This window comes from Embiotoca jacksoni, unplaced genomic scaffold (assembly GCF_022577435.1).
Source record: "Embiotoca jacksoni isolate LCO1_2020_lvr unplaced genomic scaffold, fEmbJac1.0.p SCAF_12, whole genome shotgun sequence".
In the NCBI taxonomy this organism is placed as follows: domain Eukaryota; kingdom Metazoa; phylum Chordata; class Actinopteri; family Embiotocidae; genus Embiotoca; species Embiotoca jacksoni.
This window is the reverse complement of record NW_027185252.1, coordinates 4,889,956-4,916,302: the sequence shown is the minus strand read 5'-3', so window position 1 is coordinate 4,916,302 and position 26,347 is coordinate 4,889,956. Positions and strand designations below refer to the sequence as shown.

At 41.5% G+C, this 26,347-nt stretch overlaps 1 protein-coding gene across 1 annotated transcript in view; it reads right to left on the bottom strand.

The window, feature by feature from the left end:
- Nucleotides 1–26,347, bottom strand: part of srbd1 (S1 RNA binding domain 1) — a 52,589-nt gene that overhangs the window by 4,305 nt on the left and 21,937 nt on the right. Inside the window, exons 15-19 of the mRNA XM_069144361.1 lie at nt 19,273–19,364; nt 16,318–16,400; nt 6,959–7,065; nt 5,265–5,432; nt 4,620–4,754 (exon numbers count right to left, since the gene is read on the bottom strand). Of these exons, the coding sequence (XP_069000462.1) occupies nt 4,620–4,754; nt 5,265–5,432; nt 6,959–7,065; nt 16,318–16,400; nt 19,273–19,364 (585 nt within the window). The remainder of the gene's footprint in view (nt 1–4,619; nt 4,755–5,264; nt 5,433–6,958; nt 7,066–16,317; nt 16,401–19,272; nt 19,365–26,347) is intronic.

Genomic DNA, 26,347 nt, shown 5'->3' with positions numbered 1-26,347 from the left:
GTAAGAACGAGGAAGGGACGGATGGAGGGAGAAAAGGTGATGACAGATTGTGAATAATGATGAATAAAAGAAAAGTAGAATTGTAAAAAAAAATTTTTTTTAAAAAAAGAGAAAATAAAAAATAAAAAATGCAAAGATGCAGGAAAAAGGGAGGGAAAGAATTAGTACAAGCTAAAGCAGGTGAAGTGAGTGGGCGCTGGGGAAAAGGAGTGAGGGCAGTAGAGGTGTGAGAGTAATACACAGGAAGTCGTGAGCTGCCAAGGTGGAGTTTTCTGTTCTGCAAAACACACATGTGCACAAATGCACATATTTAATTTTACCCCCCAGTAAATCAGGTAAATCCACAGTGGGCTGTAAACACCCCGACACCTTGTCTCATGAAACTGCCTCCAGTGTGCTCAGGTCGGACTGCCTGTCTGTCAACCACACTTGTATCACTTTATTCTAGCACGATGTCCCACCACATAATGTCTAGACAGCCAGTCAGGTCGCACCATTTCGAATTCACTGAGATATAAAATCCAAACTAATTAGTGCTTCTCTGCACTCTGAACACACATAGGAACAAACTGGCACAAGAGCCAAAGTAGGAAACACGGGTAATGGAAAAATGGTAAATGTGTGTGTCTGTGAGTGTGTATGCTGTATATATTATTTACAGTAGGCACTCGGCACAGCTGGTGAAAGATGTGAATGCGTTTGCCTCCATGCATGTGTTCATGTGTGGACCAGCTGGGTAGCATCCGTGATGGATGTCGCTCAGTGGCAGCCTGACGCCAAACAGACTCCGCAGCTGTCCACCCCGTGATGGACACAACAGGTGGACACACACAGACACACACACACACACACACACACACAAAGTTGATTCATACACAATGTTGTTCAGAAATGCTCGTTTGGCAGTAGCAGGGACACTGTCGATGTAACATGAAACAGCTTGTGTACAAACTATGTACGAAACAGCTGTGAGCAGAGAGGCCCCTGCCGTCGAAGTCACCGTCTACCGTCCAACAGAGGGAGACAGGCGGAATCAATCCATCAACATCAGCAAAGCCTGATCACTACAAAATAGTAGCGGAGTATGTGCCAGAAGTGGCTTAGTGGTGAGGAAACAACACCTTTGGACCAAAGTGGATGTCTGTGTAACACTCGGCTCCTCCGTCTTGTGTGTCCCTGAGCTTCTTAACTTTCCAACCATAACTCTCTATACAGGGAAATAAATACTTGTGTCTTGATGGCTTAGTGGTCTAAGACGCATAACACAAAGCCCACCTGCATGGAATCCAGGCTGGGATGGGAGGTTGACAAATAATCTTTAAAATAGCAGGGTACATTTTGTACACCACGCCTTGATCATCTCAAGTACCACGAGAAGGCAGTCCAGACGGAATATCTTTCTCCAACAAACAAACTTATATCAAGTCTCATTTCTCATATTTTAACTCTCTACAGACATTCACAGAAAGACTTATGCGACTGGATGTTTTGAATAAGTTGTTCAGCGTTCTTCTTTTTATACACACTGAGGCAGACGTGCAAGCTTTTTTCCATTGGTAGTCAAAACAATTCAGATCCCAAACATATGAGCACACAGCTCCAAGAGGGGGCACATGATCAGTTTACAAATCAAATATAGTTCTTCTCTTAAAGCTGAGTGACAACAAATCTTCAATATTCGAGAGGAGAACAGTGTTAAGAGGAGCAGAGAAGAGGAGAGATCTTATAATGGATCTGGTGGGTGGGCATGCTCCTCATTCAGGTATGTGTGTGTTGCCCTTCTCATTTTTCAGTGGTGTATGTTAGTATTTAAGGGGTACCAGGAGTCCAGAGGCCTCCACCGCTGTTGGGTTCATACTCATATAATTACTACCAACACTGTGTGTGTGGAAGTGGAATACGTGTGTGTGTGTGTGTGTGTGTGTGTGTGTGTGTGTGTGTGTGTGTGTGTGTGTGTGTGTGTGTGTGTGTGTGTGTGTGTGTGTGTGTGTGTGTGTGTGAACGTGGGGTTGGGTGGGCTGTAACAGATTTTATCCAGCCCACAGCAAGAGCCCAATGTCTTTCGTTATCAGGCACTGACTCTTTACTTATCAGAGGAATAATTGCCATCGAGTGAAGCTGCTCTGAGCACCAGATTAATACTAATACTATTAAGTATTTCATAAAATGGACGCCAATGGCTCACAATTGTGCGCTTTATTGATATTGTGACATGAAATATCTTATAGAGTCGATCCTCTAAAGCTGAATACTAATATTCTTCACAGAAAAGTTTGATTTCAAGCAAGCACATCCCACAATTTCTAAAACAAGGGTGGTCAAATTTAGTCTGTGCCTTTGTGTTCCAGTGTGTTTGTGTGTGTGTGTGTGTGTGTGTGTGTGTGTGTGTGTGTGTGTGTGTGTGTGTGTGTGTGTGTGTATATGGTTACAGAAAGGGATTGATGTGTGGGCTGTGAGCAGTAATGGAGGATCCTGTTCCACTAATGTGATGAACATGATATTCCTCATACACCATAAAGACACGCAGAAACACACACAGACACACACATTCCTTCACAATCCTCCCTCCCAACCTTCTGTTTTCATCAGCTGTAGGTGAGGATGTGAGAAGAGCAGTGACGCATTGCCCAATAATAATCTGCCCAATTTGACATTTTTGATTTAGAGAGGTTAATGTGCACAAGTATAATAAGTTAGTCGAAAGGAGGGTTTTCCAGAGAATTTCTAATTAAGGTTCACTTTCAAAACATAAAAGTTGACCCAATAAAAAACAAATGCGTAACAGCAAAACTCAAAGTATGGAGAAGAAAATCGCACAGCTGTGAGGGTTTTTCCTGTCTGAATTTTAAGACACATTCAAATTGGCCAAATCACCCACACACTCACCAAGTAAAATGTTCTATTCTGCAGAGGCGTGACGTTCCTTCTGATTTTAACTTCAATGCTGATGATTTGTTTTCCATTGCATCTAAACTATACAGCAGTCTGTCTGAATTTGAAGGAATGTATGGCTTTTCCTGCGCTATGACATTAGACTTCAACTCCCCTGACCATCTTGAGGAACGTTCAAAGAGATGTGACATGCTGTAAAACCGCTTAAAACCACAAGACACACTTTGAGATGCTTTCAATTAATATGTACATTTTTAAAATTTTGGAAAAGTTTGTAGAATTTACACAAACACAAAATATATTTATATCAAGTGAGACATGAATCCGTACTCAATGGAGCAAATTCCCAGACATGGATTATAGAATAGTCATAACAAAGGATACAACATTTGCCAACACAGGATTAAGAATTTCTGAACAGAAGGAAAAATAGAAAAGCAGAGAATGATGAGGAGACTGATGAGAAATGAGAGAAACATTTCAGGATGGAGTGGGAGACCTGAGGCAAGAAAGAGAAATGAACAGCAGACGGGTGATTAGTTACCACATTGTAAATGTAGAATATGTTATGTATAAATAAAGAGATGGAAATCGTAGACTTATAAAATATTTTTTTCTCTTCTCCTGAGTAAATTTCATACCTCTATTCCTACAACTACAAACTGTTTTAATACATTAATTTGACACAAATATAAATGTGGCATTAAGGCTTTTTAAAGCTCTGTGGAAACTATGCAAGATCTTTTTAAACTGTAAATTTTTCCAGTTATTTTGACCTGACTTCAGCACTATTTTGGGCACCTTACTGAGTTGAAATAACAAACAGCACTGAGAAAGAAAGAGAGACGGTTCAGGATGGGATGGAGAGGGAGAGCTGAGCAGATGGAAGAGGAAAAGAATGAGAATGAAACATAAAACAGAAATGTAAGGACACATAAACTGTTTGGATGCATAAGACATCTCTATAAGATGAAGGAAAGAAATAAAAATGTGTATGAAAAATGAAAGGGGTCGTAATATTTTTAAACCTCTGATCTCGGACAGACACATGAATCCACGAAGACACGTGGTCACTTGACCGAAGTAGGAAGGACAAGAAAAAAAAACACAGTTTTCATTGGGGCAGCATCAATCTATCAGCTGCATGTGTGTGCATGGAGACACATACCCCCCACACACACATTTACTGAAGCCATTAAAGCACATCAACATGAGGGCAATGCTTAAAGCCACTAGTGTCAGAACTTATGTAGACTAAACACAGTTGAGTGACTGCAGCTGCGTGAGAGAGGGTCCTCTGTCTCTCTCTTTGTCTGTCCATCTGTCTCACACACACACACACACACACACACACACACACACACACACACACACACACACACACACACACACACACACACACACGACACAGAAGTCTTGGGCAGATGTTCAATGTGCTTTTGATATCAGCATCAACAGCGCTAACAATCATTTCTCACACAAGGACACACACACACACACACACACACACTGACACGCACACACATACAAAGCCAACGCCTCCTCTCTTGTATCCCGTGTCTGCGTAAATCAAATCAGAGCCCTCCACCACTATAACCAACCCCATATGAGATGGTGTCAAAATCAACTCCATCTTAGCCTGAATGTGCTTTGGCCAGTGGGATAGGCTGCTGTAAAAGAGTGTGTGTGTGTGTGTGTGTGTGTGTGTGTGTTTGTGTGTACTGTACCTCTTTGCCACATAGTAGGACTCTGGGTGTATACAGGTCTGGTCCAGGGGGTTAAATGAGGTTGGTATGTTGACACTAGACTTCCCTTTTCCCTTCTTAGGCGCTGCTTGTACAGGGTGAGGTGAGGATTTGGCACTGTTTTGAAAAGAAAGAAATGCATTTTAATTTCATGAGGTAGTCTAAAGCTTAGACAGCTCTCATAACTTTGGATCAAAAGGTTGATGCACAAAATTACACAATAAAAACATTTTCTCCATTACCTCGGGTCATATCTCGCCATTTAGGCAGGTTACACTTTATTTTGTTGGACTGGGAGATTCCCGTTTCCACCCAAATACAATGATGGTTAATTAATTTTGTTTGCACCACTGACTGCAGTGAAAACTTCCATTCCAAATAACGCAAATACACGGACTATTTCTTCAATACAGCTTCTGTCTATATGCGGATTATCCAGAGTAACTGAGAGTCTGGAGAGAGTCCCCTGCTCCACCTCGTCTTCGTCACGCCTCCTGAAATAAATCCTCCCGCCCAACTCTGCTCTACATAAGAAACACTTTTGCGCATCAAGCAGCATCTGAGTCATCTGTGTGTGCGTCAGTGGTTCTATGCATCTGTATATGCAGCGTGTAGACGAGTGTGTACCTGTGCAGGGTTTGAGGGTTGATTCTGATGAAGCCAGCACACTGCTGGTAGGTCTTGGGCCCCATGCCCTTGACCAGTTTGAGCTGCTCCCTGTTGTTGAAGGGGCCGTTCTGCTCTCTCCACTCTGCAATATTCCGCGCCCTGCCCGTGTTTAGGCCTGCCACATGCCTGGAAGATAAAACCACAAATGAAGAGGAACAAAATTAATCACATCATGTATTTATTGAAGTAATTTCTGGAAGTCTGTTGAAGTGTCTTTATCCGAGTTCACTGGATTCCATGAAATTGTAGGAAACTCAAGTTCAGTCTCAAAATGAGATACCAGTGGTATCAGCAATAGCACACAACTTCGTAGTATTTGTTTTTCGCACTGTCCACACCAGATTACGATTATAAACAAACTCTGCATCTGTGATCTCTCATTTAAACAAACACTGGAAACACAAGAGACACACGTTATTCAATATTTAGAGAGAGAATTTGTTCACTTTTGGAGGAGCAAAGAAGAAAGGTGATGTGAAAGTCAATTAGGTCGGCTCTGTTAATGTCCACGGTGACTCACTCACCCTAAAACACACTGCTATGTCAACACTCCACATAATACCTCAGTCATCAACGCGTTTGTGTGTGTATGTGTCAAATGTGTGTAGCATAACTTCTGGCAGGAATGGAAAAAGCTCACTTGCAGAGCAGACAGGTAAACAGATGACCTGCTGCCTGCCCTACAGCTAATGCCAGCTCATTCCATACTGTTTATGTCTGCAGCAAGAAAGTGTGTGTATATCAAATGTGTTCACTTCCTATAGTTTTGAGTCATGTGTATGGAGGGAACAAGTTGCTGCAAATAATTACATGTCTCTGCAGTGCAGTATTCCGACAATGATTTTTGACCATATGACCACATGTATATGAATGATTTCCTTCTCTGCATGTGTTTCTGTGACTGTGTCTACCTTGCCTAATTCTCTCTGTTAATCCCGTTCAGCCCAGTAAGTGAGGTCAGGGGTGTGAAGCATTAGTCTAAACGGAAAGCTGGCAGTCCGTCTGTGTGTTTGTGTATATGCGTGGAGCATGTGCCTGTGCTTGAGAGCGAATGAAGCTTTGCCATGTTGGGACTGCTGAAGGAAAGTATGTCAGAGGCCTGAGCCCGACTTCATCTCATCTTCAGAATTTGCATGCGTGTTTGTGCTGGTGTGAACGCATGCACTTGCTTATGAGGACATATCTACAGAAATGTACAGAGGTTATATGCATTTCAAATGGTCCGACTCTTATTCATCATACAGTTAAATCAGAAAGGCATCTGATTGGCCAGTCATTCAGACCGAAGGTAGGTCAGCGCCGTTATCAAAATCCTGGAGTCACTGAGATTACATGAAGAGACAGAAGCAACTGAGACAGCGTAAATCCACAGAAGAATTGTGGGAAGTTCTCAAAGATGCTTGAAACAAGCTACCTGCCCAGTACCCTGAAAAAGCTATGTGCAACTGTACCGAGGAAAACTGGTGCCGTTTCAAAGGTAAGCCGGGGCCACAAAAAATATTGTTTAGTTTATAGTTTTGCTCAACTCAGTGAAATCCAATGTAAAAAAACAAAAACAAAACTATTTATGGTTGGTCACCATAATATTTTTAATGCTTCAAATTATTATTTTTAAAAAAAATTTTTACAGTGCCGCATGTAGCATCATCTACCTCATCAGCATCTCGGAACAGATGTTGATGTCCACCCCCACGAAGCTCACACACTCCTGCACCACTCCGTCCAGCGCTGCCTTCAGAGCTCCGGTTGACACATCATGCTATAAAAACACATAATAAATCCATGTAAAGTTTTCACATACACGCACAGTCACGCAAATACAGAATATGTATCAATCTGAAAACTGGTTTAGCAAAGAAACATTAAAACACTGCTTTTGTCAGCGGCTCAGGAGAAAAAAGTTCCCCTCCCCCTTCTAAAACAGACACAGACATGTAATATGAGATATTGCTCTGTAGTAAATATATTGGTTTAGGATTTGTTTAAATCTTTTATGGACAGATTGACACTAAAAACAAAAAGCAGATTTAGATTTATTCTAAAAAATATTACTGCTGCATATTTCTGTAATAACCCTTTGTTATATTCTCTCCCACACATCTACCCAATATTTTATATTGCACGGTTATTAAAGGACTCTACATAATCATATTCTAATCGTGTAATCCTATGCTGTATGGTTGGTCACCATAATATTTTTGCTATGTAATACTATTTTGTCCTGTGTATGCACAATTTCCCCAAAAGGGATTAGAAACATTTTACTCTTAAAGAGATGAACATGGTAGCAATAAAATAATGACACACTGAGAAGAAGCAGCTTTGATTGACAGGTAGTACATTAAGGAAGAGGTAGAGAAAGAATCAGAGAGAGAGAGAGAGATGATTGACAGACAGAAGGTGCGCAGAAGGGGAAGGGAGAGTAGAGAATGTTTAGTTTGGCCTGTCAACAATCTTTTCCTTCAATACAGTGCTCATGTTAGTGTAGCTCTCTGTCAATAAAGATCCCACAAATGAACCCTTCACACTTTTCAACCACCAGCCAATCATCCATTTATCAGGACATATTTTCCAAAATCACTGGAGTCTTTTTCCTAAGAAGGAGCAAAGAGAACAAGGAAAGGAGAAGGAAAGAAGAAGAGAAGAGAAGAGAAGGCCAAGGAGTTCAGATGGAGAGTGATGCCTCAGCAACTGCTTAAGGATTAGCTGACAGTCTAAACTAGACGACTACTGTGTGCGCGCGTGCGTGTGTGTGTGTGTGTGTGTGTGTGTGTGTGTGTGTGTGTGTGTGTGTGTGTGTGTGTGTGTGTGTGTGTGTGTGCGTGCGTGCGTGCGTGCGTGTGAACGTGACTGGGACCAGCATGGGTTGTCCTGTAACATGATCAAGCTCTCAACAAACATAGACTTGTAAACAGATAACAACAACAACGCCAGCTAGCAAACACACCCTCCTCTGTCAGCAGGACAGATGAGGACACGGGACGGGAGGTGGGGGGTGAGGGGCAGGGGTTGAGGGTTGGGGGGAGGGGGGGTGAGGGTAGCAGGGGGCGGGGATGTCAAAGCCGGAGGTATCCATGAGTGATTTAATTTTTAGTTCTTCTGTTGTCACAAACTCAAAAGTTTTGTGATCAACAACTGTAAAATCAACAAACAGTCGGTCCAAACCTAACTTAGAATGGGAAGAATTATAAATGTTTGATTCAGCACAGCGGAAAATGAAGACAAGACACAAAGCTGTACTGAAGAGGAAGCACAGCACCCCTGGTGACTCCTTTAGTGACCTGCAGTCTGGCTCTTGGTGAGAATGCTGTGGTTCTACAGCCAGAAGCATTTTAGAGACAATAAAAATAACTTTCCAAACAAAACCAAGTTCTAATAAAACTAGGCCTGAAAGATTTATGATTTCAGGTGAACGGATATAGAAAGAGAAGAGAGTCAGAGATAGTCCGAGAGGGCAAAGAGGAAATCACCTGAAATGTCACACCAAAGAAGAATGTTTTTACACGAGAAAGGTGGAGGTGTGCGAGGCAGTGTGAGTTTTAACCTGCAGTAAAACCCCGATGAAGGTGTTCTCACATTCTTATTGAAACCTTATCGAGGTGGGAGCAGCACGACAGTATCCGAGGTATCGTAATTAACACAGAGGTTGACGTTCACCTCTGTACATAACTGCATTTAGTGAGTGATGGGGAAAAAAACTCAACTGAAACTGAGACTTAAACTTTAAAAAGAATTCATTACATTCTAGTCAGAAAGCAACATTGAGGGAAAAACATAATAAACATGGACACACGGTTAATAAACAGCAGGTCAAGTGACAGTTTCAACTCACAGCAAACATCATCAATTTGAAAACTGAGTTTATGAAGGTTTTTTTTTTATTTTTTATTTTTTTAAATCAAAGCCTTCCCAACAGAGATACTTTATTGTAGTGCTTTTAAAGTTGACTTGAACAACACCTTAATTCTCTGAATTTAATGGTTGTGCCAACTGAGAATATACAGAATATATAATTACATCTCTTAATATAGTATGCACATACAAATTATTGGTTTTCTGTATTTCCCATGAAATGAGCCCTACTGTGTAAATAAACTTTTGCTTGCTTGTTAATGACTCCATAATGATTTGCTAAAAGACAAACAGTACTGGATTTACAGTACCACCATTCATTTTGCCAAAAGAAACGCATACAGTAATACAATCTTAAATTTAGAGTTAAACAAAAGCCTGACATGAACAACTGCATATTCAAAAAAAATCATTTATCACCTAAAACAAACTTTCATTGGCATATCTGGCAAAAAAAAAGAAAGAAGAAAAATCTGTCTTTTCACTTCAAGGAAAATCCTGCCAAAGAAATGTGACTTAAAATGTACCCCTCAGTAGCAAGAGTATATGAGCGTAAAGCTGCATTCATTGACTATATGCTATTGGCTGACCGGGCCAAAAACCGTACAATATTTTTTATTACAGAAGCCCTGTGATGTTGCTTATGAATATGAGCTATCTCGCTGAGTAAGGCACCGCTTAGCTGGTCTTTGGCTTACTGCTACCAAAGTAAAACTGCTACACAGTAAAAATTTGTTTCCAGGCATGCAAATATGCTGTATCCACAAGTCCAGACAGGGAGCCCAAACACACATGCACACACAAGGAGGAAACAAAAAGTAAGGAAAAAAAACAAGTCTTTTTCGAGGCTATAGTTGGAACAGAAAAATTCAGATAAACATAAAATTCTACAGACATAGATTCAGAGAAGTGTGTCTCGGCACCAACAGCAGTGATTTAACGTGCCAGACTTGGAGTGGAAGAGAGAAACTGCGACAGAAAACGATTAAGTTCCGCTCCATTAAACAGGCACACACACCATCCAGTATGTATGTGTGTGTGTGTGTGTGTGTGTGTGTGTGTGTGTGTGTGTGTGTGTGTGTGTGTGTGTGTGTGTGTGTCTGTCCTGACATGGAGACAGCAGAGGCCCTCGTGGTTCACTCACTCAGTTTACAGCGGCATTAACAGCATCAGCAGAGCAAGTTTTCCAGTGTCTTTATCATCTCTCAATCCATGTATTGGTGGGGTGGGGGACCCCTAGATCTAAGTTTCCCCAATCTCACCTCGAGATAAACTAGCTATGTGGCATCAGACATCATAAATGCTAGTAGTAGTTTTGAACATTTATTGACTGACTATGCCTCTGTTGCATGTGTAATTCACCTCAACTCCACTTTCTCTAAACTTCCATGCTGCTTGTACCTTTAGTTTATTGGTGTTCTGTAACAGTTTCACTCATTTTATTCTTGGTGTGTATATCAGAAGTGCCAGGTATTGTGGGGACACAAAGATAGAGATGTTGAAATAGATTAGCAAGAACAGCTAGATATGCCACTATCCACTTTTAAAATAATTTTCCACTCCCTCATTCTTTGGTTCCAACTCCTGGAACCCAAACCTCAAAATCATCTAGAACCAATGAACTGGATCCCTATGTGTGAAGGTCAAGTTTGGATTGGCCAGAAAGCTGCTAAAGCCAGCCAACCAATATGCAGGAACAAAGTGCTTCTGTCTGCACCTCGAGTACTTAAACGCTACCGAGTTACCACATGTCAATCAGAGAGAGAGAGAGAGAGAGAGAGAGAGAGAGAACAAGAGTGGTGAAAAACACAAAGAAGGAGAGAAAGAAAAAACAAAAGCTAAAAAAAAACCAAAGGAGGTATGTCACTGATAAAACCTTTTCTGCGATACATGCGGACAGATTACATACACATCCAGGTTTCCTACCGTGACGCATATATATGATCTAAAGCAACCAATAACCGAGAACCACAGAGAGAGTAAAATGAGAGGTGAAGACACTCCTAAAATGTGAGGTGTTGACTGATAGTGATGGCCGAGGTCTTTAGGCTGACAGTTGATTGAAATATTGTATATACAGGATGCCACTAAGAGCCTAGCAACCAGAACTGTGCTGGAGCCAGAATGGCTGCATGTATAAAAAGCCTGAGGGAGGTAAGTGATGGAAGGTTAAGTGTTAGATGAGCAAGAACAGTAGGATCCAATGTCCTTTGGGTTCTCTTCATTACATTCAACCTGGGATATGAGGAATGTATTTTCCTGTGTCCCAAATTAGGCTTTTTTTTTTTCTTTCCGTTCTTGCATATTCTGTTAATGTGGGGCGGCCGACAGCCAATGAGAGTCCCTACCCACAATTCAACAAGGAATCCGGTTGATGTAGATTGCCATTAGACTAATGTGAGCACAATCCAAATTTCTTAAGGAAAATTCTTTCTCAAGTTAAAAGACATGAGGAATTTGAATGTTGCAACATTTCCCAAGAATTTAACACCTTCCAGAAATAAACAGTAAGTCCTATGTCAGTGCTATGTTGATCAGTTGCCTACAGTTTGAGAATCCACAAAGTAGCCCACAAAGAGATTTGAGAAGAAAACCACATTACAAGATATTGGTGCATGTGGCTACAGGGGACTGTTAACAGGTAGAGACAGATGAAGAGGAGCATCTGAACCCCTGTAACACCTGCACCCCTCCAGTCCTCTGGCTGTAGCTCTAAAATGAGAGCAAAGCCTTGAATCTGAAATCGTTCTGAAAAACACTGCGCCCCTATTTAGATGGCACTATCTAAGTCATTGTTGCCGGGTATTTACTTTTCTCTTGTTGATATAAAAAAAAAAAAAAAAATCCCCAGACAATAGCTAAAAGATGTTGCATCAGAAACAGAAATGGATTTGAGATCTGCATCAGCTCCCGCCTGTTTATGGCTCTCCACCCAGCTGTGCATGGTGCACCACTGCACCTGGCATGAAAATACCACACAGCTGGGTGAAGCAAATTTCAAGGTGAGGTAGATAGTAAACTGATGTGAGGTGTTGCACCGCAACAAAAACAGGAGTTTGCTTATGTTTGGAAACATCTGTGTAAAATGGAAAATATTTTTGGAGTGCATTCTGTCGAAACGAGTGTGTAAGTGTATGTGTGCGACAGTGCAGTGACACTGCTACTTCACTTCTTTCACTCTCAGATGATCACTGAACTATGTACAAATGAACACGGACCCTGAGGTTATCTGAAGGTCATTTACTTCTTGATTGACAGGCTTTTTAAGGCCTCTGAGAACTCCCTCTAGAGAGTACTCTATACCGCGTGCGTGCGTGCGTGTGTGTGCATGCGTGACTGCTTTGCAGGAAGTTGGGATACAGCCATGAGGCTTTCAGGGAAGGTGTTAGTAAAAAACATAAAGCCAACTCCTTGCTGTCATATCACTTTCAGTTGTTGATTTATGACTATGCTTTCTAACTATTTAGCTATGCACATATATACCCCCCACGCACACGCGCACATCACCTGAGGGATTGCAAAACAGAACATGAGAAAATCCAAACAGAACAGGCACAGGATGTCAAAATTACTAGATTAGAATATTATTACTTAGAATAAAATCAGTTTTGAATATTTGGAAAAAATATCTTACCTAATCTGCCACGACATTAAAGTAAAACAGATGGAGGAAATGTATAAATTTGTTGCGGTCAAAAAGTTAGGGAACAGCTTTCCTTGTTGCCGGAGCTCCAATCAGATTATTTTAAATCATCATTCTAAAAATCAAAAAATACTTTACCTTCTCAGTTTCAAGCTTTTAACCATCCTGCTAAAAGTAGGATCTTGAGTTTTCTAATGTTTGTGTGTTCTGCCCTTCAACCAATAACCTATAATCCTTTATCACCCTTGTACGTATATGATGGTAAGCTTTACTTAACTACAAATTTGAAAAATGACAAAAATCCTCACTCAGTGTAAACTGTGCAGTGCTAGAATAAGTAGCCCAACATGACAACAAGCCACTAAATGTATTATGAATGGTTGGATAAGCAGGGATTGGGCCTGAGCCTGTGTAAATCCATTAGACAAGCAAAGTTACAAGATTTACTCATCTCAAAACCTCACTAAGCACACCAACACCCAAAAGACAAGCTGTGACACATCTAAAGGAAATAATTAAAATAGTATTGGATAATGTTTGGCAGCGTCTGTCACTGACAAAGTCCTTAAGAGCCAGTTATTTTCCCACGCTTCAAAAAGTTGAGGCAGGAACTATCAGTCAGTCAAGCCTCTATTTCTCGCTCTTCATCCTTCCCTGTGCTCTGTCTGCTCCTGTCTCCCCTGTAGGCACTGCCATTCAAGAGTGAAGGATAACATCACACACACACAAAGCACACACGCAGCACTGCACTGCAGGATCAGTGGCCTCGGTGTGAAAGTGACATCACTTTCACTGGCTGCAGGCAAAAACCTCAAATTCACTAACTACATTTTCAAGTCAGTGGAAACATGCCTGAAGAGGCACTTTTTTTCTATTGAGCTGGTTCAGTTGAAAGAAACTCATCAATGTCAGTGGGAAAGCCCTGAAATTTAGATACAAACATAACATTATAACATAAAAAAAAAAATTAAGTTCCTCTAATGACATGTTTTCCTAGACTGGCAGGTCCAACAAGTGTCAATATGGCAAAGAACTCTGTTTCAGAAGCTAATTCCTCAAACATATTGGTACCAGTCTCAATTGATTTATGGTTGCAGCTTCCTTTACCACTCTCAGCCATATCCAGTTCAAACAACAAGACAATGAGACATCAAACAGCAAACCCGGACTTCAGACTCCTTCCGCTACATCTGATGTTCTGCAACAACATCGTATGCCCACCGCATGTTCTACAACTTGAAAGATAGAAGCAAACATGACATGAAAGGATGGCAGATGAATGGGCATCAGTGGGACAGGAGAAGGAAAAATCTAGTAAGAAGTTGGGGTGAGGGAAGGAGAGCGGCTAAAGGAGGTGAGGGGAAGAGTGACAGTTTCTTTAATATCCGGCTGGCGGGCGATGTTTTCTCACACAGCAGTGTGTTTCTGTGTGTATTTTCCAGTAGCAGTTAGTTTCACGACCCTGGGGATTACCCAGCTGTTAACAGACCATAGCAACATAAAGAGCTGATTGACAGATGAAGGACTCGTTCAAAGGCCTCACCTTCTAAGTGTTTAATTATAAAGGACACAAGCCTCCTAAATGTTTATAGAAATGCTCTGAACTGTAACAGTTTATTTCAATACTATAATAGCATAACAATGAATTGTGCTGTAACAGCTAATATTACAGGAACTAATATTTTGAGACATTGGCTCTCTATTCAGACAACTATCTGGCAAAATCAGCATCCAGCGAAACCTGTCAGCCAGAGGTGCTGCAGTGAAAACAGCTTTCCCACACCAATACTTAGGTCCAATCTGATTTTAATGGGCCTCACTTTTTTAGCCCTCAGCTCATTTCCGCCTTTCTCTCAAAGCTGTCACTCACTGGGTCAGCAGAGGGAGAGAGAAAGAGAGCGCATGCTGTGCCAGCTGTCTAGAGTTACATCTGCCCTCATGCTTTTTGGGTCTAACAGCAATAAACTTTCAGAAAGCTCAAAACGCCATGAATCACACAGAGAACTTGCTAGAAAACATACACATGCTTGAGTGCATTTTTTTTTTTTTTACACATTTATGCATACGCTAATACAAAGGTACGCGCACCCCCCCCCCTCACACACACACTTACCTACTGACTCAGCAAAGGGATGAGGAGGAAAGTGTGTGTGTGTGTGTGTGTGTGTGTGTGTGTGTGTGTGTGTGTGTGTGTGTGTGTGTGTGTGTGTGTGTGTGTGTGAGAGAGCTCACACGCAGGTCAAAATGATGTCCCATCTCATATCTGTCAGCACCCGGAGTTTATTTACCCGGTCATTTTATCATTTGTTGACCTAGTCACATGATCTGAGAGCGGGAGGTGCAGAGCCCTCTGCACTCCAGAGAGCCCAGTCAGGATGTGATGAGAGACACGGGCCTGTGACCTAACACACTCAACCACACACACACACACACACACACACACACACACACACACACACACACACACACACACTCAACCACACACACACACACACAAGCTTTTCCTCTGTTATCATTGCCCAATTAATTAATTGATTAAATGGGCTTTGCATCCCTGTCAGGAGCAGGAATTCTACCAATTTAACACTATGGATGAAAAATAACTCCAGTGAAGCAAGATAAGTGTTCTACACTTTACACCCTCTACTCTTCCGCCTTTCGTTGTATCAAATAATATTCTTTAAATCAATTTATTAATCAAGATAACTGAAGACTTTTTGTTAGATATAACATCTGGATTCTATGACTTTCATCACTGAATTACTAAATATTGTTTCCATCATGTAGCCCACAGCTGCTAGTTAGATAATTTGACTTTAGTGTATTTTCCTTTGTCATCACCAGGCCATCCTCTCATGCTCTTTTCTTCCAGTTCCTACCATACATTGAAAACAACACCGCATTCATAGCTGTTGCAAATAGTCACACAGACCTAATACTTTACGTTCCTTACACAATTAGATCCACACTAGCAATGTACAAAATCAACACTGAGTTTCATCAGCACACACACACACATACACTAGAACACACATAGAAAAAGAGCAGAAACCACACAAGCAAAAAAACCAAACATACGTCATGCCTGATCTCCATTAATTGAATTAGTCGTCCTTCGCATCATCTGTTGACACAGCCCTCAGCCCTCATCGACTTCCCTGCTTGCCTCTCTTTTCTCAACCTGTTTAACATTTGTTTCTTCTCATTTGTCCTGTCATATCTTCTCTGCTCTCTTTCTTTATCTGCTCTCTTAAGGCCTCGAGTCCCATTTTTGCTTTCTTGGTTTTGCCTGAATTACACTGCAAGGTTTGAGTGAAAATAACTGAATTAGCAGCAGAGCAGAAGATTCATATTGTTGACGGTTGAGAAATTATTGGTAAGAACTCTTTGTTTGTTTTGGCTAAATGAATGATAGAGTAAAGAAAACAAAACCATGTGGCATCATTGCACACTTGTAGTTTTGTGGCAAAAAAGTAACTACAGCAGACAACTCAAAAAACATCAAAACAAACTTACCTGGTATGTTCCAATACCTATGTGTTTAGGATCAATCTTCACAAGCTCAGCCATGGGATCTTGGACACGTCTTCCAATGGACACTGTCGAGAGAGAGACACACACACACACACACACACACACACACACACACACACACACACACAGAGGAAACACTCATGAGCACCTGTCTCGTGAGATTCTATGAACATGCTATCTGACTCACAGTTATTGAATATGCAAATAGATTTTATTTATAATTACTGAATATGCAAATTGTCATCATATTACGATGCTGGCCTGAGGGCAGGCCAAACCTAATTGTCATTCCTCCACCCCCAATAATAGTAATTAAAGCTGGCATTCAACTGGAGTCTCTGCACCTGTCATTTAGCTTCCTGATAGATGCTGGAGCCATAAACCTTTAACACCCCTCATTTATCCAGTCCTGTGCCCACTGGTACACACAGTCAAATGTATCACACTGATAAATGCACACTGTCAGTATCAACCAAAGCAGGGTAACTTTTAACAACAGAGTCCGTGCAGCTTTAGTCTGCTGTTGCAGATGAAGTTAAATGTCCGTTTCATGATTCTACTGGCCAGGCCCAGTGACAAGGACAAAAATTACAAACAACGTTACTCATGGACACATGACATCACCTCCAAGGCACACAGAAAGGGGGGAAGGGGGTGGGGGGAGGGATAACACAAACAAACAACTGTTCACGTTCATGGCCTTGCAAAAGACAAAGGACATGCCAGCTCTTACGTTGTCATTTCTTGTTATCGTTTTCAAAGTGGTGTCCTGAAACTGTATATTTGAAAAAAACAACAAATGTACTTCATTTGTGATGAAGTATTTCCTTTACATGGTTTGAGATTTATCAAGGGATACAGATTGAACTAAATGTTGTACAAAGCACCAATTTAGACTTTGAAAACAATGTATGATTAATTAATTTTAAAAAAATGAGAGGAGACCGTATATCTCATCATTTATCCTTCCCGCGCAGCGGTTTGCCTGTTTTGTACACGTGCATGTTTGAATTTGAGTGGACAGCATTGGTGTAGTGTGCTGCATCAGATGCGTCGGATTTAGATCTTTGAGGCGAAACAGACAGACAAAGAGAAAGAGAAGGATGGGATGTTATAGGGGGAGTGTGTCTGGAATCAATGGCTCTCCTCTCTCTCCTCTGGCTGCGGCAGGAGGCTGCTGCCTGAGATAATATTTAGACAGGGATGGAGTTTCAACCCTAGCCTTGCTCAGTACACCACCAAAACTCTCCAATACTCTTTCCATCTATCCTGTCTCTAACTATCCTCCCCTTCTCGCTCTCTCTTTTTCTCTCAGAGGAGGAGATTTGTAAACGGAGTCCAGCGAAACTCTCCAGCACTTATTGAAAGTTTATGAGCCAAATACAAAACTACAAAAAAAGGGGAAGCAATGAAGAAAGTAACAAGAGATCAAGGCCTTGTTCAGACACAGCGCTCAGGAGAGCTGGAAAAACATAACATGCCGCATTCGGGCGATGCAGCGATGATGTGGCTGCACTGTTATGGTTGAAGAGCATGAGCTAAAAAAAAAAAGTTTGATATGAAAAAAAAAGAAAAAAAAAAAAAAAAGAGTTAAACTTTTGTATAAATGCAACAGGAAGGAGGAAAATCTCAGAAATGAGCCTAGCAGTACTACTGGAGGATGGTTAAAATATAGCCTATCACCACTAGATGTCTCTGATCTCAAAATCATCAATGCAAGGTGTCCATAACTCACAATTCTCTACATACTATGTTACATGACCACTCGTATAGACAGCAGCAGAAACACAAATGCCCCCAAAAGGCAAAACAAACACTGTTATCAGAGTCATGGCTCAGCGCCCCCTTCTCTTCTACCCATCCAGAGTACTGCAGCTCTCTCGTGGCTTTCGTTAGGGGTATAAATATGGCTCTCTGCAGCTCTCAGTGCTGCTGACCACAGGAAACTAGTGAGGAATAATCCAGCCTTGTTTGATTTATGGCTTTTATAGAGGAAGTCTGCTGGAAACATTTGTTCTCCAAAACTCAGTGTGATTCTTTTTTTTTTTTTTTATTCTGCTGCGATTTCAATGATGTAGTATGTGGAGTGAGTTAGGGAGAATTGGCGAGGGAGGGAGAGAGGTAAAGGAAAGCGGGAGAGACACACGAGAACCAAACAGCAATGCCAGAAATTCACTGATAATGTGGCAGCACAGTATGTTGCTGGAAACGAGGGTGAAAGTAAAACTGAAGCTTAAATATATGGGCATATATTCTGACAGTTCACTTTATACACCAAATGAAAACCTGAATATTAAGTGTTACATAACAGGAAGATGTAAATTACTGAAATGCGGTACTGGTTCTTGCAGTTAAGGATTCTTCTGATCTGTAACCAACATCCAGTGATAAAGTTGTTTAGCATTGGTCCATATAATACACTATATATTATCTCTTTGTCTTGTGTCCTGTACTTTATCTTAAATGTGAAGTGAGAGTCACAGTCTCAAAAAATGTAAATAACTCAAAAGAAATTAGTGAGCCATCTTTGGTACATGAGAAGCTCAGAATTAGAGCTGAAATAAATAGCCAGTTATTTAATTAGTCACTTGACTAATATGGGCACTATTTAATGGAAAAAAAAAAATCCAACCCAGCTGGACGATTAGCTGCTTTGGTTGGACATAAACTATTTGAGATTGCCCCATTGGCTCTGGGAGATACAGATTTAAATGTTTCTATGTTTTCTGACATGATGAAACCATTTATTTTCAAATTAAGCATTTGCTATCATTTAATAAAATAATCACAAATTGCAGCCCCATTCAAAATGCCATTCACCATGTTAGTTAACTTTACCATAGATGTTAAAAGTACCACCAGGACTATCACACAGCTGGTTGTTAAAATGTCTAATCACTATCAGATAAAAACGATCCAGCCGGGCTGATGGAGTACCTGCACTCCTGAGGTTAGGGTCCAAGTCTGGCATCTCTTTGACCGCCTCAGGACTCACACTGTAGATGGATGCTCCTGCCTCATTGGTTATACTGGCGAAAGAAATGAAAAATAAAAAAAGAGTGAGGAGGTTGGCCAGTAGGGGAGAAGGTGAGGAGGAGGAGAAGGGAGCACAGTCAGGCAGCTATTACTGCTTGAAAAACATATTTGGTAGTGCTATTAATAGAAAATCACCTTAAATAATGTACCTGAGCACTTCTTAAACTGGTTCCTCATTTCACTCCGGTTGCCCCTTTATAGTAATGACTGACATTATGGCCAAAATAGCATCATGACTAAAAGTCCTGCCTTAACATTAACTGCACAATTACAATCTCTCAAATTCAGTTAGGCATTCTGACACTTGACAGCAGGTGTAAAGAGCAACATGCATGTATGAACATGACCATGAATACTTACCATGTTCATAATAGGTCATTTAGTGAGTCAGATAAATGACGGCGATAATTTTCTCACAGTATGGTACACACTTGGGGTAAGTATATAGATTCACAATCTGTTTTTTTTTAATATATAGTTTAGATTATTAGCCACCTTTCTACAGTAAAATTACACTTTAATAAAAGACAATGTTGTTTTATTGGTAAAGTACAGGACATTGTGATGTATGTGACACTACTGCCATCTAGAGGTCATCGGAGTGTACTGCTATTCGTCAGTATCAGTAGAACATTACAGTCATGACATAAATTGACAATGTGTAGCAAAAAACAAAAAGTGTGAAATGTGACCATATTCAGGGGTGTTGGCGCATCAAAAAGTTACACAATTATAAATTATTGAATTGCATGGTTTCACATTAATATCCATTTAGATTTTCCATTAGAAAAAATATGAATATTTATTCTAATTATATTCTTGTGAAAAGATAAGTTTCCAAGTACATACATAGTGACTGGATGTAAAGGATTTGTTCCACTGCATTGCAAGACAACTTCATAAAAATACCCTGGTTAATATTTTATATGCCCAACCAATAAATAAACTTTCAGTTCAGTTGGAATTGATCTCTACACCAATTTTGGTATTTTGACAATCAAAATGAATTGATTCCTCAGTAAAATGGGTTTACATGGCAACAAATGATACCTTTTGCCATGTTAATGTATTCAGTCTAAAGTAGGCTGGTTATCATCCATCACCACACAGACGGGATGGTGGTACAACAAAGCCACTGATACCCGTGTTAATGCCGGCGACACACAACTGAACCTGTCATGTTGTTTAGTCCTCCTATTCTCTCGGGTGGATGGAGAGAGAGAGAGGGAGGGAGGCTCAGGGAAAGAAATAAGGGGGAGTTTCCTCGGGGCTAACCAATTTGACAAAGGGGGTCAGCACCTCCTCTGTGACCAACAGCAAGGCCCTCTGTGATACACACACACACACACACACACACACACACACACACACACACACTATCCCAGAGGCCTGGACCTTGCCCCAACAACCTTGCCAATTATAAGTATCTTGTTAATGAGCAGTGGCAGAGGCCTTCTGATGAGAATCACATCTAAATGAACTTGTCCTCCCTCCTCCCTCTTTCTCTTTCCCATCTTCTGTAATCATCCCTTCCCTCCGCCCCACTGTTCTTTTTGTCAGCCCCCTGTCCATCGAGCTGACAGCTGACATATCGCCATGGTGACGCTACTAACGAGCACTGGCACATGACCTTCAGGGAGGTTAAAGCAAAGCTGGTCATTAACCTGACACACTCTTATCTCGCGCACATACATGCAGGCACATGGACACACAAAGACACACACGCACAGAGTAAGAGAGAGAGAGGATATATCAATAGGTTGAATTACAGACAAAAATGTCCACTCTACCCAAATCTCACAACTCTCTGTTTCAACAGCATATGCTCATATATACAAGAAAAAGAAAGCACATAATGATCACCCCTAACCCCCCCCCTCATTCCTCTCATTCAGAGCCTGTAGGACAATGGAGGTCGAATGAAAGACTGGCAGCACCTCAGCCTGTTGTGCTCAGGAAAGAGAAAAAGAATGTCAAAAAGAAGAGGTAAAAGGAGAGGCGGGGCAGACAAAAGTAAAAAATGAAAAGATATCATTAAGAACACACAGGAGATACGACACAGACGAATAGGGAGAGAAAAGAAAGTGTGGCCACCAGGCCCTATCACGTCTAACTTAATTAAGGCGGCTGCTGGGGAATCTGGGTAACAGCACTGTCATGGATACTGCTCTGAGCCCTCAACGCCACAGCGTCCATGACTGTCGCCATAGCAAGGGCATCACCCTGGCAGCCAGCAGAAGGTCGTCTGTGGATGGACGGTCGGTGCGTGGACAGATATGCACATACACACACACTCGAAGACACAAAGTCAGTGGTCGCCTCTTGGTGTAAAGCGATGACTTCTGGCCCTGTCGGGTTATCATTTATTCGCACTTTGGTTTGCTCTCTTAATTGCATACACACACACATGAACACAGGCCAGCCTTTGGCACTGCCCCTTCCTGGGGCAAAGTCACAAACTGGCTCCCCTATCTGTTCCATGACTGGTTGTGTTTAAGACGCACCCCTGGGGTTGACACACACAAACACACACACAGACATCAGGACTGGCATCCCCTGATGCCCCTTAAGAAACCTAACATCAAAAGAGATAGATACACACTTTGATACAGCATTAAAGCCTTCCGGCTCACACAGCCCCATTCTAAATTGAAACAAGCTCACAGAAAAAAATAGGGGTAATGATATCACTAACTAATCTGATACAAAGGATCAAACAGTGCGTGTGTGTGTGTATATATGTGTGTGTGTGTGTGTGTGTTTGTTGATCTCGTTGCATTTCAAAATATTTGAGGCCCACAGACATAGACAATATGTGAATATGTAGGCTAAAAAGATTCTGACCAAGTTTTGATTAAAAAAAAAAAAATTAAAAAATGGTTAATGGCATACATTGATACAACTTGTTAAATGCTCAAACTTCTTCGAAAGTCCATGAAGCATATGTTCATTTAACACAGTGTATATATGTTGTAGGACTGCCTGTTTTATAGGACCATATTAACAATGTTGTCCCAATTTCCCTTCCAGCCACCAGGAGGTGGCGTTACCAGAGAGATTAAAACAAATTTGACCGGCCAAATAAATGATATCTAGAACCTGCAGCACTACGAATGGATCAAGATGGTCAGTGGGAACTGACTACTGGACATCTATCTGTGCACGTACAAAATTCTAGATGGCTTTAAAATCAGACACTTGAGGATTGCAGTTCAGTAACAACTGCAGTCATGCTTTTGAATATTAGGACAGTTAACATTTTTGTTCTTCAGGCTCCATGCTTCAGCATTGGACATTATATCAAAGAGCTAAGGCTCAGCTTTAAACTAGAAAAATGGTCATTAAGCAGAACAATGATCCCAAACATAAAGTCGGTGAAGAGGTGTAATATCACTTGATCTCAGTCGGATTGAGAATGTGTTCCACATACTGAGGTTCAGACTAAAAGCAGAGATAGCTCGAAACAAACAGGAGCTGAAGGAGGCTGTAGTGAAAGCCTGGGAGACCATCAGGAAGATACACAGCATCTGCTGATGTTTAAAGGACTTCAGGCAATCAGTGACTGCAAAGGATTATCTACACAATATTAAAAGGGCTTAACTCTTATTCTACATCGATGCAAATATAAATTAAAGTTGAGACTTTTGTATCCTTTATTATATTCCAAGTTGAAGCACAGAGCCAGAGAAACAAAATGTGTAACTCTCCAAACACTTGCAGTCTGAACTGAATAGTTTAAATTGTCTCAATCGCTCACTTTCTGGTTTCCCACAACTTTGTGTTCAAGATACTTGGATTGGCCTCATTTTACTGCCTTAGAAGGAGCTGTAACGTCAGATGTTACCACCGCAAATTATAGTCATAAGCACACACACACAGACACACACACAAGTTTCTCTGTCCTAGCTTCTCAAACAGCTTGGGTCCATTGTTCAGTCAGCTGCAAAGCTTGACCTCAGGGAGGTAAATTGAGGGATGCGCCATATCTCTCTCTCACTCATTCACTCTCTCTCACACATACACACACACACACACGTCGGGTCTGAAGACGATGACATTTTTCACAGAGAAAAGCGTCCAAATGGCAGGTGTCAGGGGCCGTCAGTCTCTATCGAGGCGCTAGAAGGCAGGCAGGCAGGCAGGCAGGCAGGCAGGCAGGCAGACACACACAGAGACACACGAGACACACACACACACACACACACACACACACACACACACACACACACACACACACACACACACACAGAGAGACACACACACACACACAAACTCCAACTGCCAGTGTAAGGCACGTCTGAAAAGAGCAAATCCTCACAGACAATCACAGCAATCTGGAAAGCCTGCACTCGTGTCACGCACGCACACACACGCACGCACACGCACGCACGCACGCGCACACAACATGCAAAGACGCAGGCCTAAATGACAAATACACACATGACATGTCACGGACTCATCATACATGTTTGTCACACGCAAGACCGTCATAGGGAACACTGTAAGCCTCGGGGAGGATGGCGGGTGGAAAGAGGGGAAGAAGAAGGGGTGGAGGCTGACCACCAGTGAGGCATGGTGGGAGGAGGGACGGGACTATGGGTGATAAGGATGAGACTGGGAGATAGTTGCTGTCCACCACCCGCAAATGCCAAGTCCACACACACACACACACACACACACACACACACACACACACACACACGCAGTATTTTTGCTTAAAATGGCAATCCCTATTTGGAACCCGAGCCTGTGCCGAAGAAATTGAGGACCCGCCCATAAACCTAAACCTCCGCTAGTACTCGGGGCGACTGCCAATCACAACCTCACACCAAACAAATGACTTAATACCGTACTTATAAAAAAATTTTAAAAAAAACTAGTAATTGAACAAACAAAATATGAAAAAAACTGATCCACAAAAAAATTTATTTGATGTGTCCTTTTAATGTTTTAGTTGAGCCCATGTCCCATTCACACGTGGAGGGGGCAGGATGTGTCATTTATACTGCACCTAACCAGGAGGAGGACATAGAGATGTTCTGGCTTCACTTTTGGGGAGCTGTCATGTCATCCACCTTAATGTACAGTCGATGGATTTAACATTTGCACTTTGGTGGAAAAAAGCGAGGAAGTAGAAGCGCATACTAGACATGAGCCAAGAAAAAGATTTCACAATTTTCTTGGAGCGACAACTCAAGGTAAAAATACATTCACACTACCCTTTTTCTTCCGCTCCCACCATCAGTTAACAGGTTACTCGTCCTATGTCAGTCCACTATCTGAATTATATTCTATCAAATTACAATTCTGTGAAAACATATCATACGGGCTCTCCTATCCCCAATTCTTCGCTTTCACTTTTCACATCTCATTCTTAATTTTTACTTTCATCCCACTAAAGTAACGTGGTTCTCCTGTGATAAAGATCTGATTATAGGAGAGCTGGGTCTTCCAATTATTTATGGTGCAATTCTCACATCCAGCATTACTTTTAGCAGTTTATCAATACACTGTTGCTTCAGAGACAAGCTGCACATTTTGTGATATATAAAGTGGTGAAAAAGTGAGCTGAGAAGACTACAGCAATGTATTTTCAGAGGTTCAGTCTTGCTAAGGAACACGACACCTGCTTTTAATGAATGACCCACTCTACCTCATCAGCCACTCCCTCTGCAGAAAGAATTGAGATAAATTACATGTTATATTATTGAATGTTGAATTATATATTTTTGCTTTATTTCACCATTGCACTTTTCCTTTTCTAAACGTTTATACCCCTAAAATATACCCAACACTGATCTGACTCTGACTCTACTCGTTCTGTGTAAAGTCAAATACAACTTTTTCCTTTACCCATTGGGTTCATTTTTTTTTTCTGAAATGAAGATGCACCCTACAGCCAGGCTGAGGCCTTTCCATGCCTCTAAATCCAGCTGTCCCTCTGCACCTCCTTCTATCCAACCTTCCAACCCTCAGTGAGGCCTGAGTGCCTGGATCTCACTCAGTCATCGCTGGTCCTGCCACTGTATGTTCATCACTCTCTCAGCTTGGCCCTGGGAGCACGCCTGGACACAGGACATGACAGGGGATACACAAGCCCGCACCCACACACAGTCACAAATACAGTCTCCACCACTGTCCTCCAGGTCCATCAGCTAGCCAGTAATAATGATCTCATTCCAACAGGGGGCAGCTAGAGGGCAAGACAGTCAAGGACTTATTGTAAGCAAGTCTGTGTGTCAGTGCAGGAAAACACTCTATTTGAGCATATTTTCTGCTGCAACCGCTGGTACTGCTCACGGACACCTCTCAAGCATAAAACCAATCAAGGAAAAAACAATGACTAGTACCAGAAAGAGAAATGACCTACTACTCTTGTCAGCTATAGCACTGCATCAGGCAAAAACACCATGAGCTCCATGTAAGAAACAAGCCTAAATGAACTGAGAGCACAGAGTTAAATTAAACCGTAGCAAATATCATCATACAACCAAAGTAATTTCTTTACAACACAGAAAAATTAAAGAAAGAAAATGTGTTTCAAGCAGTTTGCTTTAAATTTGATCAAGTTTGCATCAATACATGGAAGTGTATTCAAGTAAATGATTCAATGCTTGCAGAACTGGTGGTTGGACTGGGGACTTGAAGGCCCTGAAGGATCTGATGTGTGTTAATGACAAAGAGTAAGAGGGTCGGTCATCTTTTTGCCTTCAGGAGTGACAAAGCAAGTGGTCAAGAAATCAGATGTTTCTGTTCGCTTTGAGCTGTCGCCACAGTGTGTGTGTGTGTGTGTGTGTGTGTGTGTGTGTGTGTGTGTGAGTGTGTGTGTGTATCATCACCATTGCCCAAAGATCTCCCTAACCTTACCCCACATATTCTTGCCCTCTGATATCATTAACATCAGCTTGTTACAGCCAAACGCTGTCAACTTGTCATCCTTCATGCTCACAGCCCGAAACAATAATAATATCGCAGT